Source organism: Bufo bufo, chromosome 10 (genome assembly GCF_905171765.1).
Source record: "Bufo bufo chromosome 10, aBufBuf1.1, whole genome shotgun sequence".
NCBI lineage: Eukaryota > Metazoa > Chordata > Amphibia > Anura > Bufonidae > Bufo > Bufo bufo.
The window spans coordinates 137,228,508-137,243,725 of NC_053398.1; the positions used below are offsets into that span (position 1 = coordinate 137,228,508).

Here is a 15,218-nt window from a genome sequence, read left to right on the forward strand (position 1 = left end):
TCGTTTTTTGCAGGAAGAGTTGACGTTTTTATTGGTACCATTTCTGGGTACATATAATTTTTCGATCATTCATTATTACACTTTATGGGGCAAGGTGACCAAAAAATTGGTTGTTTTAGCACCGTTTTTATTTATTTATTTTTACAGCGTTCACCTGAGGAGTTAGGTCATGTGACATTTTTATAGAGCTAAATTAACTAATGCCAACCAAGGCAATGAGACCCATCTTGACCCAGGTGTTACTTAAAACTTCACTTTTATTTCTGAATATACTAAAACCTAAATCACAACAGGTGAATGAAAAAATGCTCGTCTTTATTAATTTTCTACAAATTAAAAGCCTAAGGTTAAAATTACAGTCTCAACTTCACAGGAATAGACTTGATGAATGAGATTGAGGAGGACCGGGAGAGCGTACTATCTCCCACCTTCTCACGGATAAATCACAGTGTCGCCGTCTGCAGGGCTGATATTAGCTCTATACTGCTGTCCGTGGCAGTGTAAAGCAGAGGGGACTTATGCGACGTCAACCCTCTGTAAAGGGAGAACAATGGCTCCCATACACACAGCTAATCAGCTGAAAACTAAACAGCCAAAAGCACCACAGTTTAAACACTATCAGGAAGGAGACCGCACATTAAAACAACAAACTGCCCCCCGACATGTTTCGCCAGATAACTTACTTCTTCAGGGGAAATGGGCAGCAAATGCCCCCAAAATTTCCCCTGAAGTCCGCTGCACGGAAACACCACTTTAAGCACTGAAATCCACCACAAAAATGTTTCATACAACTGTTTAAATCTGCACAAATTAGGGTGGGTTCACACTAGCGTTATGGCTTTCCGTTATAACATGGTTATAACGGAATCCATAGGATGGAATGCAAAATGGAAGCCTTTAAAGGGGCATTCCATTTTGCTTTCCGTCCTAATAGAAGTCTATGGGAAAACATAACGGAACCGTCTGGGTCCCGTTATGCAAGACGGAAAACAGTCCTGTCGGCAGTAAAAGGTTTTTATTTTATTTTTTTTACACTGTACACTATGCAGTAAAATTGACCTGTTCTCTTCATTCTCCAGGTCAGTACGGTTCCAACGATACCACATTTCTATAATTTTTCTTTAAAAAAAAATTAAAACCTTGGAGGAAAAAAATTTTTTTTTTTAGAACCACATTCTGACCCCTATATCTGTTCTTTTCAGTGATACCAATTTGAAGTGTGTGCGACTTTTTGATCACTTTTTATAAAAAAAAATATATTGGGTAGTTGAAGTGACAAAAAATTGGCCGTTTTTATTTGCCTTTAATATTGTTATATTTTAATAGTATGGGCATTTTTGCACGCAGCGATGCCCATGATGTTTATTTTTTTATTGTTTAAGTATTTTAAGGAAAGGGGGTGATTTAAACTTTAAAAAAAAAAAAATGTAAAGCTTTTTTTAAGTCACCTTGGGTGACAGTAACTGGCAATCATTAGATTGCCTATTGTCTATATAGACACCATTGAACACTTCATTTGCACTATACCAATACAATGCTGCCACCTAGTGGCCTGTTATGGTATAGTCATCTAATAGGCACCAAAGCCTGCTTTGAGGCTTTAGCTTATTAGATCAATGTAACAGGTTCCCCGATCTCAGCCGGGGAACGCTGTTACTGGAGCGGAAGTGTGCGACTTCCACACTGCGCAGATGCCGTGGTCACATTTGACCACTGCATCTGAAAGGGAAAATGTATGGCTGATCGCATACATGTGTCGCGGGTCTCTGCAATTTAAAATAGCAGAAACCCGGCGGCTATGGCGCCCGCTGCAGGTGCGAGGGGGCGCCATGTTTGGGGACCGGACTTCCGCCGTACATGTACGGCGGAGGTCCTTAAAGGGTAAAGTTATACATGCAAAGCCTATTCAGTTATAATATTAATCCATTATATTGGAGATATTCCAATAAACCTGTCCAGACCTGTTCGAACGCACTCAGGCTGATGTCAGCAGTAAGTATATAAGGCAAGCTGGACAGATTTTGATAAAGTGATCTGTTATAGTGCTATCAGTTTTGAAACTTAACATGGATAAACGCAAATGTGTTAACGATCCAGACAATTTCTGCTACATATGTGGCAAATACACTACTTCTGATCAGCGCAGGAATCTGACAAAGCGAGGGCGTCTTACAGCTGGGGATGAATTTGTGCAGAACTTCCTTGGGAACAGACGAGCTGCAAACTCTGCAGAATTAGTAGACAACCTGCTTACAGCACATGAACAACTTGGCTGCCGGATGTCATTGAAAGTGCATTTCTTACATTCCCATCTTGACTTTTTCCCACCCAATTTGAGACACGTAAGTGACGAGCATGGAGAGCGGTTCCATAAAGATATTTCTACAATTGAGAACAGGTATCAAGGCCGCTGGAATCCCAACATGATGGCGGACTACTGCTGGGAAAATATGACCGTTCACAAACACAAAAGCAGATGCCTGAAGCAGTAACAGTACTGGGCCTCGCTCAAGTAAGACTTTTAAACTGAAAAACGAGACTTTTAGAAATGTTGTTATTCCATTACATTTTCATACACTGTTTATTATGCAAACTTTGATGTAGATCAGGGAATTGTTCAAAATTATGTAATGCTTTCCAAGTGCTTGATTCATTTAGGCATACTTATGCATAGCAAAATTTCGTGACGTGTTCCAACAATTCCGACTTCTATACTAAATCGAGTGTGCGGATTACAAGTCCGGACAAATGGTTTTTGCCCAGTAGCAGACGAAAAGTTATTTTTTGTTGCGTGGTGTTTTGGGTCACCTGGCAATGGGGTATTAAAAATCCCATCCACACGTAAAGGGCAGACAGGAGGGCCTCGGACAATTCACTAATATGCAGCAGATGCATTCTTTTACAGATTTTACATGCAGGTAACCGATAAACTGCAGATATCGTGACACGCGGCGCAGAGTTTGAAGCCGCAGAGTGGTAAGATTTCTGCTGTGGAATTTCACTGCTCACAAGGCAGAGGATGAAACCTGCACGATTTGGTGTTTCGGCAGAGGGACCTGCCCCGTGGGAACATACCTCTAGAGGACGTTCACACGGCGGTTTATGCTGCCAGAATTCTGGAACAGAATCCATGCCAAAATTCCAGATGTGGCGTCTGCCTTCAGCGCTGCAATTTGTGCGGCCAGCCTGTGCACAGACCCCGCTCGGAGCTGCGGCGGATGTCTGCTCGCGGTTTAGCTCTATTCAATGGAGTTAAGCTGTGAAGGCGTCCACCGCATCCAAAGTGAACAACGGTGGCAGTGTGAACATACCCTTAGTGTATACTGACACAGGATGGACAAGTCCCAGCAAAAACCACGTGTGACACAGGACTGAACAGCGCTACACTGAGGGGGGTGAAAACCTACAATAGAAATTAATTATTTTGAATTAAAAAATCCACTCCACATGTCAATTTCCATGCAGAAAAAAAAAATAAAAAAATTCATGAATTACAACTCCCCACAGTTAGGGATACATGTTTGGCTGGTGACGGGCACATCCCTATGAATCTTCTTAAAGGGGTTATCCTGGAAAAGATAATATTAGGTCATCACACAGCAGGGGTCCAAGTCCCGCCACCCTTGCCGATCAGCGATGTGGCATTCGAAGCACAGCGCCGTACATAGTATAGTGGCTGTGACTGGTATTGCAGCTCAGTCCCATTGACTTGAATGTGGCTGAGCTACAACTAGGCCAGATGACGGATGTACAGCGATGTCAGGAAGAGGCTGCGGCTCTCAAGGCATCGTCTAACAGCTGATCAGCGGGGGTCCATGGTGTCTCCCCCCCCCTGTAGATCTGATGACCTCAAATATCTTTTCCTGTATAACACTTTAAGCCACAACACAAGGGATTTGGATATACGGACTTTCCCTTGCTCCCTATAGGACGCAGTGGTAACCGTGCAACATCACTGATCCTTCAGTCCCCCTTTTTTTCTCTAGTTTTGAAAGGGTATCAGAAGCTCCCCCCCACCAGACATACTGCCGGGTCATTCATCTATCAGATGTCACACTGCCGCAGAGTACAGACCACGAAATTGTTTATTCTATACGTAGCAGGTCATGTAAGTGCAGCCAAATACACAGCTCCAGAACAAAAAAAAAAAAGAATTACACATTTACAGGTCTGAACGTAAAACAGGAAACGTAAAACTACACGGACTGATAACAACTCAAGCGGTCGGTACAAAGAGCAGCAGATTCAGGCCTCGTCCTCGCTTCCTTTTCAGGGAGGATTTTATTGTTTCGCTATAGAACAGTCAAATCTGCAGGTAAAGCCTTGTGGTTAGTTTTACGTCTTAAATGAATCACTCGGAAAATACTATAGAACCAATTTAAAAAGGAACATGTAGAGCGACAGCTGTCCGTCAGAAGGATTGATTGGGGCGTTGCGCTGGATCGCGAAAAAAAAAAAAAAAAGGAACAAAGAAAACAGCCAAAAAAAACAATTATTCGAAAGAAAAATCCTTTTGTGCAATTGTGTGTAGAAATGGTTACTGGTGCGCACACTGCACGCCGGGGCCGTGGTGGCTGCTCTCGTCATCTGAGCTGTCGTTGTACGCCTCGCGTCTCTGTCCTCCTGCGGAGCCACGGGTGTTCTCAAATTCTTGAAGGTCTACCTCCTCTGTTTCTCCGGTGATGTTGGCGCTTTCTGGTCTGGCTGGCAACAAATCTTCGAGTTCCTGTGGATAAAAAGATATTTCAATGACCTGCTATGTAAGGGGACACCCATATATACTGGTATCCACTGCACCCCAACTGGAAGTCACTGGGGACCAAATATGGCAGATGTAACCATTAGGGGTGGGTAACAGAATATAATGCAATGCGCCCCCCCCCCCCCCGGATGTCCTAACAGCCCATGGCACAGGCTTCAGCAGGTTGGGAACCACAGAGTACTGCAAGTCTACGGTCCACTTTTACCTCCCCTACAATCCTATTAAATTGGGTTGTGCCAAGCGAGAAACCTTTCACATCCACAGGATTAGAGTTAAAGGGGTTGTCCAATTTTTTTTACTATTGGTGGCCTATCCTCAGGATAGGTCATCAATATCAGATCGTTGGGGGTCCGACACTTGGCACCCCTGACGATCAGCTGTTTGAAGAGAAGGCAGGGCTCGTACTGGCGCTGCCTTCTCTGCTCTGTTTACCTGCTCGCCGCAGCAATTGCATGGTGAGCAGGTGTCATTACAAGTATGGCGCCCCCATTCACTTCTATGGGACAACTCTGCAGTACTCACTTGGACAGACGCAGCCGTCCCATTGCAGTGAATGGGGACGCCACACTTGTAATTACACCTGATCACCACTGCAAGTGCTGCGGAGAGCAGGTAAACAGAGCAGAGAAGGCAGCGCCGGTACGAGCACTTCTTTCGCCACAGCTGATCGGCAGGGGTGTCGGGAGTCGGACCCACGCTGATCTGATATTGATGACCTACCCTCTGAGGATGGGTCATCAATAGTAAAAAGCGGACAACCCCTTTAAGTAGCTGGTCAGCAAGGGTTTGACCACTGGGACAACCACCAATCTACATGCCCCCATATAAATGGAGCAGAGGGTTATGCAACACTCCACTCACTCTCTATGGGACTGCCATACATAACTGAGTGCAGCACTCTCGTATCCTGTGGATGGGGGATAACGGTCTGGAACAACCCTTTAAAAGCGGTTGCCGAGGAACACAAAAAAAGGGACTGATTTATTTCACAGCGCCACACCTGTTGATAGGTTTTGCAACTTCACTCCATGGAAGTAAATGGGACTGAGCTGCAATTCCACACAAACAGAAAGCAGCCATGTTTTTCTGAACTTAGACAACCCCTTTAAGTTCCAGTTACTTCATTACCTTCTGATGTGACTGTTGTAACAATTAAAACTGTTACTTTTTTAATTTAATGAGGTCCAATTCAATTGCCTAGACCTAGTGTTAATAAAATTCTAGGTGGCTGCAGCCACCAGTAGGGGGAGCTCACTGCATACAGTTTACACAATGAACTCAATGGGGAGGAATTGATCATAGGGCGGCGTTTTATGCCAGTCTATGATAGCCCCCCTTGTGTTGCCAGTCAGTGCGCCTAACCTGAAATCTATGCCAACCCTTCCTTACCTGCCATAGATTTTAGTCTTTTTCACCAGAAAAATACTGTAAATGAAAATATGGCATCATCATGCCCCCTTTTCAGTAAAGTGGCGGTGGAGAAACGTCGTGTGACAAAGTGTGTCACAAATGGCATTAAAAAAAGAAAAGGTCACAAACAGCAAATTGATGCCTTCCGGCATAGGGAAGAATGATAACTCCCCCTCCCATAATTCCACACTATGCAGTAGTCGCCCTCTAGTGGTGGCTACAGGCAGAAGGAATTTTCAGACCAGCAGATCTGGAGCTTTGTCCTCTACTTTGAACCTAAAAACAGGGATTAAAAGCTGGACCTTCACAGGTGTCTGGCACCATAGTAAGCAGGCATGCCGCGGCGATCATGTGGCTAGACTCACCGTGAGTTTTTCTGGGTTAATCCAATTGTTTTCTGGGAACTGGACATCAAACTTGATGAAGAGGTCGCCTTTTTCAAAGGGATTGCGGTACTGAGGCATGCCTTCACCCCGAACCACACGAACTGAGCCTGGTCAATGAAGAACACAGGAGTCAAACCCCAAGTCATGTAGAAAGAGTGGGAGTAACTGACCAGGAGGGGGCGCCCTTATTACCTGGCTCAATGACTTTTCCTGGGGGATATTTGACAACAATCTGCCGTGCGTCGAGGTGCTTGAACGCGAACTGGAAGCCACACAGAGCCTCAACCAGGCCGATCTTGTGCGTCATGTGCAGGTCGTTGCCGTCTCTCTGAAAAGACTGCAGACAACATACATGGTTAATAATGACGGAGAGCTCAAGGAAATGAAAGATCATCGGCTGATAATGGCAGGAGCAGCGCAGAGTATTTCACGAGTTAACCATAAATGATCAAGGAGCACCCCCACCCTCCCCCGTCTCTTACCTCGTGCTCTTTCTCCTGCAGGACCAGGACGATATCCCCCGGCTCAACCCCAGGGGCCTGATCTGCTTCTCCGGCAAATGTGATTCTCTGCCCGTGCTTCATGCCTTTATCCACATGAACCTCCAAAATTTTCACCTCTTTCAGAACTTTTTTGCCTTCACATTTTTTGCAGCGGTCTTTTTCATTAATTACTTCCCCTAAGGACAAAAACGCATAAGAAAAGTGCAATTCCCATGCCGACAGCTGCAAACAGCATGCAGAATGTCAGGCGGCCTTGGCTTTTCATCAGTGATCCGTCCCATTTTATCCTGATTGGTTTACCATGGACGCAGCAAACAGTGGCGCGGGCCATCAAGGCGGCCATTGCTCTCTCTGCAGAGACCGTCACTGCGCATGTGCAACCTCTGGAACGCACAGGATTTTAACGATACCAATGCTGATGTACAGGAACGTTAGACCAGTCACTCAGGTTGAAAGGGGACGGATTAGAGAAGTCAGGACAAGGAAACACCCAGCGGACGCTTCTCTACACAGAACCTCATTTTTCTTACCTTCCCCATTGCAGTCAGAACAGACGGACTGCATCTGCTGTACCATGCCTGGAGCCAGCTGTCTGATCATTATACGCACACCCCGACCTCTGCAAGCTGTGCACTTCTGAACCGCTCCACTCTTACCGCCTTGTCTGAGGAAATAAATGGTCGTATTAGACTCTGCTAATGTATAGTGCTTGATGTACGTTAGTGGGTCATTCTGTCCCCCTCTGGGTGCTTTTTCTTACGATCCAAGACCACCCTCAGAGGTTGAAGACGTTTTACTGCTAGGTGAGGGTTAAGCGATGACACCAATGAGTCACGGGAGTATACGGAGTGCCACCCCTACAGGGGACTGTAGAATATGCCGGCCTAGGATTATGGGGAATACACAAGGGCTCATCAAGTCTTATCCCCTATCCACAAAATCCAAGACAAGCGTCTGATCTCTGGAAAGTGCCATCAATCTTAAGAATGAGGGTCCCGAGTCCTGTAGAAACGGTGGTCACACGGGTGCACTCCATTCACATCTAGGAGACTGAGCGCTGTAGTCCGCTTGTCTTTGGCAGTTCCATATACTTTGGAATGGAAGTGACTCCATTCATAGGACCCTTGTTCTCATGATTGATGGGGGCCCCAGTGGTGGCACCCCCAGAAATCAGACTTATCCCCCTATACAGACCCATTACTTCTCCCAGCTGGAAGCTTGTTACAACTGTCTCCATCTAAAGCATCCCGTAAGGCAGAGATGCTCAACCTGCAGCCCTCCAGCTGTTGCAAAACTACAACTCCCAGTATGCCCGGACAGCCTACAGCAGGGTATGATGGGTGTTGTAGTTTTACAACAGCTGGAGGGCCGCAGGTTGAGCACCCTGCCGTAAGGGAATCATTGTGAAGTGACGTTATACACCTGCACCGATGGGGAGGAAAGGTGGACTACTGATGGCTTTAGCTCACAGAGACCGGACACATTGCACCAAACCCTCAGCCTTGAGCAGTAATAAACCTCTCGGTGTAAACAAGAATGTTTCTATTGACCGACAGAAAGCAGAGATCTTGAAAACGGTAAAGAAATGAAACAAAGACTGACCCGCTGCAGGATGCACACAGCACATTCTTGCTGAGCTGAAGTTTGGTGGTCTTTCCGTTGTATAAATCTTCCAATGAGACTCTAAGGGGGAAAACACAGCGGTTATATCGGGGGTCCGGCGTTGTCGTCGTCCAGCACACACACACGCAGCGAGACTCACTTTAGAGGGTGCATCATGTCTTCTCCTCTTCGTCTGCCGTTGCGACTTCGACTCTGTCCACCCATGAACCCAAAGAGGCCACCGCCGAAAATGTGTGAAAATATGTCATCCATGCCGCTGCCTCCGCTTCCTTCCCGCAGGCCCTGCTCCCCATACCGGTCGTACAGCTCGCGCTTCTCTGGGTTGGATAGGACTTCGTAGGCAAAGCTGATCTCCTTGAACTGGAAATAAAAGAAGCTGCGTGAGGCCAAGATCTAAACCTTCCCCGAAACTCGTGCAAAAACACTCTGGAGAGATGATCGGGGGACATCTACCCTTCGAGGGGGAGTCCGCTTGTTATATATCTGTAGCTAGCAGATGATGATGGATCTGGGAGACATTGGGGCATGGAGGTGAGCTGGTCTACTCTGGGGTCAAAGAGGTTTTATGTAATGGTTGTATAATGACCAGGAGGCTGAAACAGTCCTAGTCCCGCTCACACAGCTGCATGGTCAATATTAGGGTGGCCATACACAGGAGAGCCGATCGCTCACTGGACCAAGATCTCCGTATAATTCATAAGACCGGGGACCCTCGCTGACCCACCTTGTCTCCGGCATTGGGGTTCTTGTCCGGGTGATACTCCTTCGCCAGCTTGCGATACGCCTGTTCAAGAGGAAGACATACGGATTATTACACAATATATAGATAACTAGAGGGGGCAGCCCCTGAACCTCATTTATCAGAATCTGGGGACGCCTCTCACATTTCTGCAGGTGACAGGTGGACTATGTAGCGGCGGATCTGACCTTTTCCATGGCAATGAGTGAAATCTGTGACACGACTACGACCCCGCTCAGTTCCATTATGTTTACAGGCTGCGTCAGGCTCATTGGCACATCGCCCACCTTACAGTGTGCCAGCGGCCTTAATCTGGCCGTATACATTAGAGCGCTGACTGCAGCACCCACTGATTTTACTCGATCATCCAAGAGTGCGCTCGGCTCGGGAGTGGGAGCATCAAGAAAAATTGCAAAAAGGACAAAAAAATAGAAATAATAAATCATGGCATATCCTAGCAACATGCCAGCGCTCTGCCAGAGAGGAATAATCCCTTTAAAAAGGGTGGTCTCATCTCAGACCTTGCTGGCATGTCGCTAGGATACGCCACAGCTCCATTCACTTATAATTGACAGCTGGAATATCGGAACTCTCATAGCGTTGGAGAGCGAGACGCGCTTGCGCAGGGTGCTCTCCTTCACTTCGAGGGGCCCGTTCTGGAGGTAGGTGGCACATTCTAGAGACACGCCAACATTGTCTGAGACGGGAACCTTTTTGCAGAAATAGAACAATTTGGCCACAATACGAAAACTGGTGCGCAAAACTAAAAGACGTGAAATACACCCTAAGGCAGGGGGGCTCAACACACGGCCCCCTGAAGAAATTATCTGCGGCCCGTGACCAGCAGGGACACATCTCGCCTCGGGTGGTGACCGACCTGTCTCTGGCAGTTTATGACATGCCCCTGGCTCCCATGCCTGCTGCAGTTCACTAGGCCTGAAGCCTATGCGGAAGTAGAAGGACGCAGAAGGTTGCGATGGCGTGGTCACGTGTGTCCTGAGGCAGGTGTCTGATCACCTGGTCGTGGCTCCCGAGCTCTGGAACCCGAGGTCGCGGGGATGTCACTGCGAGCACCATTGCCCGGAAGCGGCAACTCAGAATCGCAGAGAGCGGACTATATGTCGGCCCCACCAGCATAACTACTGGGGCCCCCTGCATAATAGCTATGGGAGCACAGCAGAGGGGCTTTATAATTATTGGGGTTACTGCGGGGGGCATAATAAATACTTGGGCCACTCTAGGGGGCCTTATTACCACTGGGGGCTCTAAAGGGGTGTCTTGTAGAGGGGCCTTGTTTCTGCTGGGGGGGCTTATTTATACGGGTGGCTCTTTGGTCGCACCATTACTACTGGGCACAGTGGGAGCATTATAATTGTGAATGTTATGGAGAACTACTAATGGAGGGGCACTCTTGGGGCGCCTGATCGCTATAGTGGGGCACTGAGGGCATCTATTACTATTGAGAGCAGTATTACTATGGGGGGGGGGTATCTGGATGACACCATTATTTTTGCACTACACTGTATATGGGCATTGTGGAGTGCAGCGGGCACAGTATTGGAAGTCGTCATGGCGGTCTGGTCTGGCTGGAGAAGATGAGGAAAGAGGTCTACATCAGAGGAGACGTCCCTGGATTCCAAATGAACGTGAAAAGTGTCAACTGTAAAAAATATTTATGTGCCGCCCGTATAACTGGCCGAGTGCCGGACCCCTGCCCTAAGGTGCCCTGTTGGCAGTAGCGGCAGTTCCCTAGCAATGATGCCAAGCCGTAGTAGACAAGTGGCACCCCAGACAAAGCACTGGCAGGCAGCGCTCGGTGATGTCACCCTGCGTATTTGCTGTGTGACTCAGGAGGTAACGTGCAGGACACGTGACTGAGCACAAACATCACCACTAATTACAGGTGTCACAGATGGCGGACCATCCTGAATAACCGGGCGGGTCACCCCCCCGGACAGGCGCCTCTCTTCACCGAGCTTCTGGGGTTTCATTTCTCACCCTTTATAAAGGACATGACCGTTTCTGCGCCAATGTCTTTTGGTGCCATCGTGCCAGGCTTAGCCAGCGGAGTAAACTTACTACTCCCATACGAGAGGCACAGAACGGAGAAGAGGCGCCGCAGTCCCGAGCTCCGGGCACAATGTTACTCCAAAGACAGAGTATAATTAGGATACGACAGATGCAGCTAAATCCCTGCAGAGCCGTGGCCAGCGCTGACATCATGGGTTTTCCTTCCTGCTGTGACATCACTGTTTCATTCCCAGGTGAAGGCAGGGAGATGGCGGCTCCTCCTCGCGTCTTGTTTACCTCCACACTTCATACCAATGGAGGCCCTCGGAGAGGGGGCCATCGCCCGTCCTGGGTGCCCTCATCACACAGTAAGCAGGGAGTGCCCCCGACTCTACCCCGGCAGCAGATGCTGGATTTCAACATGCCATATCCCCACAGTGAATACATGCATGCTCGGCTGTGTCCAGAGTGCATGTGCCCCCAACTCCTGATAAGCGCATCTCAAATCCATGGCGGATACACTACAAGGGGAGGCGGAGTTCAAGTCGATTCCACGCGGATTATGCCCCAGAACAAATGGAAAATCTGCCGGATCCTAAGAGAGGAAGATCTCCAGACCAGACAACATGCATTGGGGTGCCTTGTAAGGAGTGTGCTGGCAGTATAGATTAAGGGGTGACATGGGGGGGGGGGGGGGGGGGGGCTGGGTATGAGATCACGCTGCGGGGGTCACATCGGGGTACTGGGGGAGGGGTCACGCCGCGGGGGTGATATCGGGTAGGTGCTGGGGGAGGGGTCACGCCGCGGGGGTGACATCGGGGTACTGGGGGAGATGTCACGCCGCGGGGGTGACATCGGGGTACTGGGGGAGAGGTCACGCCGCGGGGGTGACATCGGGGTACTGGGGGAGAGGTCACGCCGCGGGGGTGACATCGGGGTACTGGGGGAGGGGTCACGCCGCGGGGGTGACATCGGGGTGCTGGGGGAGGGGTCACGCCGCGGGGGTGACATCGGGGTACTGGGGGAGGGGTCACGCCGCGGGGGTGACATCGGGGTACTGGGGGAGGGGTCACGCCGCGGGGGTGACATCGGGGTACTGGGGGAGGGGTCACGCCGCGGGGGTGACATCGGGGTACTGGGGGAGGGGTCACGCCGCGGGGGTGACATCGGGGTACTGGGGGAGGGGTCACGCCGCGGGGGTGACATCGGGGTACTGGGGGAGGGGTCACGCCGCGGGGGTGACATCGGGGTGCTGGGGGAGGGGTCACGCCGCGGGGGTGACATCGGGGTACTGGGGGAGGGGTCACGCTGCGGGGGTGACATCGGGGTGCTGGGGGAGGTCACAGTGCGGGGGTGACATCGGGGTACTGGGGGAGGGGTCACGCCGCGGGGGTGACATCGGGGTACTGGGGGAGGGGTCACGCTGCGGGGGTGACATCGGGGTGCTGGGGGAGGTCACAGTGCGGGGGTGACATCGGGGTACTGGGGGAGGGGTCACGCCGCGGGGGTGACATCGGGGTACTGGGGGAGGGGTCACGCCGCGGGGGTGACATCGGGGTACTGGGGGAGGGGTCACGCCGCGGGGGTGACATCGGGGTACTGGGGGAGGGGTCACGCCGCGGGGGTGACATCGGGGTACTGGGGGAGGGGTCACGCCGCGGGGGTGACATCGGGGTGCTGGGGGAGGGGTCACGCCGCGGGGGTGACATCTGGGTGCTGGGGGAGGGGTCACGCCGCGGGGGTGACATCGGGGTACTGGGGGAGGGGTCACACGGCGGGGGTGACATCGGGGTACTGGGGGAGGGGTCACGCGGCGGGGGTGACATCGGGGTACTGGGGGAGGGGTCACGCGGCGGGGGTGACATCGGGGTACTGGGGGAGGGGTCACGCGGCGGGGGTGACATCGGGGTACTGGGGGAGGGGTCACGCCGCGGGGGTGACATCGGGGTACTGGGGGAGGGGTCACGCCGCGGGGGTGACATCGGGGTACTGGGGGAGGGGTCACGCCGCGGGGGTGACATCGGGGTGCTGGGGGAGGGGTCACGCCGCGGGGGTGACATCGGGGTGCTGGGGGAGGGGTCACGCCGCGGGGGTGACATCGGGGTACTGGGGGAGGGGTCACGCTGCGGGGGTGACATCGGGGTGCTGGGGGAGGTCACAGTGCGGGGGTGACATCGGGGTGCTGGGGGAGGTCACAGTGCGGGGGTAACATCGGGGTGCTGGCGGTGACACCCTCATGGGCCCAATGAGGTGCAGCAGTGAGCAGTTGTTACCCCGGGGCAAGCCCGGCGAGGGGCACTTGGTGGTTATTACCCCCCCCCCCCCCCCAGACAGGCCTGGTGAGGGGCACTTGGTGGTTATTACCCCCCCCCCCCCCCCCCCCAGACAGGCCTGGTGAGGTGCACTTGGTGGTTATTCCCCCCCCCCCCCCAGACAGGCCTGGTGGGGGGCACTTGGTGGTTATTACCCCCCCCCCCAGACAGGCCTGGTGAGGTGCACTTGGTGGTTATTACCCCCCCCCACCCCAGACAGGCCTGGTGGGGGGCACTTGGTGGTTATTCCCCCCCCCCCCCCCCAGACAGGCCTGGTGGGGGGCACTTGGTGGTTATTACCCCCCCCCCTTCCCCCCAGACAGGCCTGGTGAGGGGCACTTGGTGGTTATTACCCCCCCCCCCCCCCCAGACAGGCCTGGTGAGGGGCACTTGGTGGTTATTACCCCCCCCCCCTTCCCCCCAGACAGGCCTGGTGAGGGGCACTTGGTGGTTATTACCCCCCCCCCCCCCCCCCCCAGACAGGCCTGGTGGGGGGCACTTGGTGGTTATTACCCCCCAGGGACAGGCCTGGTGAGGGGCACTTGGTGGTTATTACCCCCCAGGGACAGGCCTGGTGAGGTGCACTTGGTTATTACCCCCCCCAGACAGGCCTGGTGGGGGGCACTTGGTGGTTATTACCCCCCAGGCAGGCCCGGCAGAAGCAGCTGAGTAATAACATCCCACAGAGGAGGAGCTGCGGCCTGTGGTGATCCGGGCCCTCCGCCCTCAGCACAGCCCCGGCTGACCCCCCCTAGGCCCCGCACCTCCCCCTATCTCCCGGGGCCGGTACGTAGGCCTCGTCTGCCGCCGTCCCCTCACTCACCTTCTTTAGTTCGTTCTCGGTGGCGCCGGGCTGGACCCCCATCAGGTCGTAGAGCTTAGTGTCGACGACGTTGGACATGGCCGGTACCGGGGAAGCTGCTGCGGGGACAGGAGGAGAGAGACCCGGGCAGCGAGGACAGAAAGAGGCCGGAAACCAGAGAGCGACGTCACGACACCACGTGATGAGATAACGTCACCAAGCGCCGCCCACCTCCCTGCTTACCGGAGGGTGACATCTGTGTGCGGGGAGCAGTGACCCCTGATGTAGAGACCCACAGACGATAACAGTGTCACCCACAGACCCCCCCCCATAACAGTGTCATCCACAGACCCCCCCCATAACAGTGTCACCCACAGACCCCCCCATAACAGTGTCACCCACAGACCCCCCCATAACAGTGTGTCATCCACAGACCCCCCCCATAACAGTGTCATCCACAGACCCCCCCATAACAGTGTGTCATCCACAGACCCCCCCATAACAGTGTCACCCACAGACCCCCCCATAACAGTGTGTCATCCACAGACCCCCCCCATAACAGTGTCATCCACAGACCCCCCCATAACAGTGTCATCCACAGACCCCCCCATAACAGTGTCATCCACAGACCCCCCCATAACAGTGTCACCCACAGCCCCCCCCATAACAGT

At 52.0% G+C, this 15,218-nt stretch overlaps 1 protein-coding gene across 1 annotated transcript; it reads right to left on the minus strand.

Annotated features, from left to right (window-relative positions):
• Positions 1 to 4,062: 4,062 nt before the first annotated feature.
• DNAJA2 (DnaJ heat shock protein family (Hsp40) member A2) lies at positions 4,063 to 14,743 on the minus strand. The gene is made up of 9 exons (XM_040409028.1): positions 14,569 to 14,743; positions 9,409 to 9,468; positions 8,824 to 9,044; positions 8,664 to 8,744; positions 7,592 to 7,725; positions 7,041 to 7,237; positions 6,751 to 6,895; positions 6,538 to 6,665; positions 4,063 to 4,726 (listed from the first exon to the last, which is right to left on the minus strand). Exons 1-9 carry the CDS (start codon positions 14,644 to 14,646, stop codon positions 4,538 to 4,540), a joined length of 1,233 nt encoding a protein of 410 aa, XP_040264962.1. The 5' UTR covers positions 14,647 to 14,743; the 3' UTR covers positions 4,063 to 4,537.
• Positions 14,744 to 15,218: the final 475 nt, after the last annotated feature.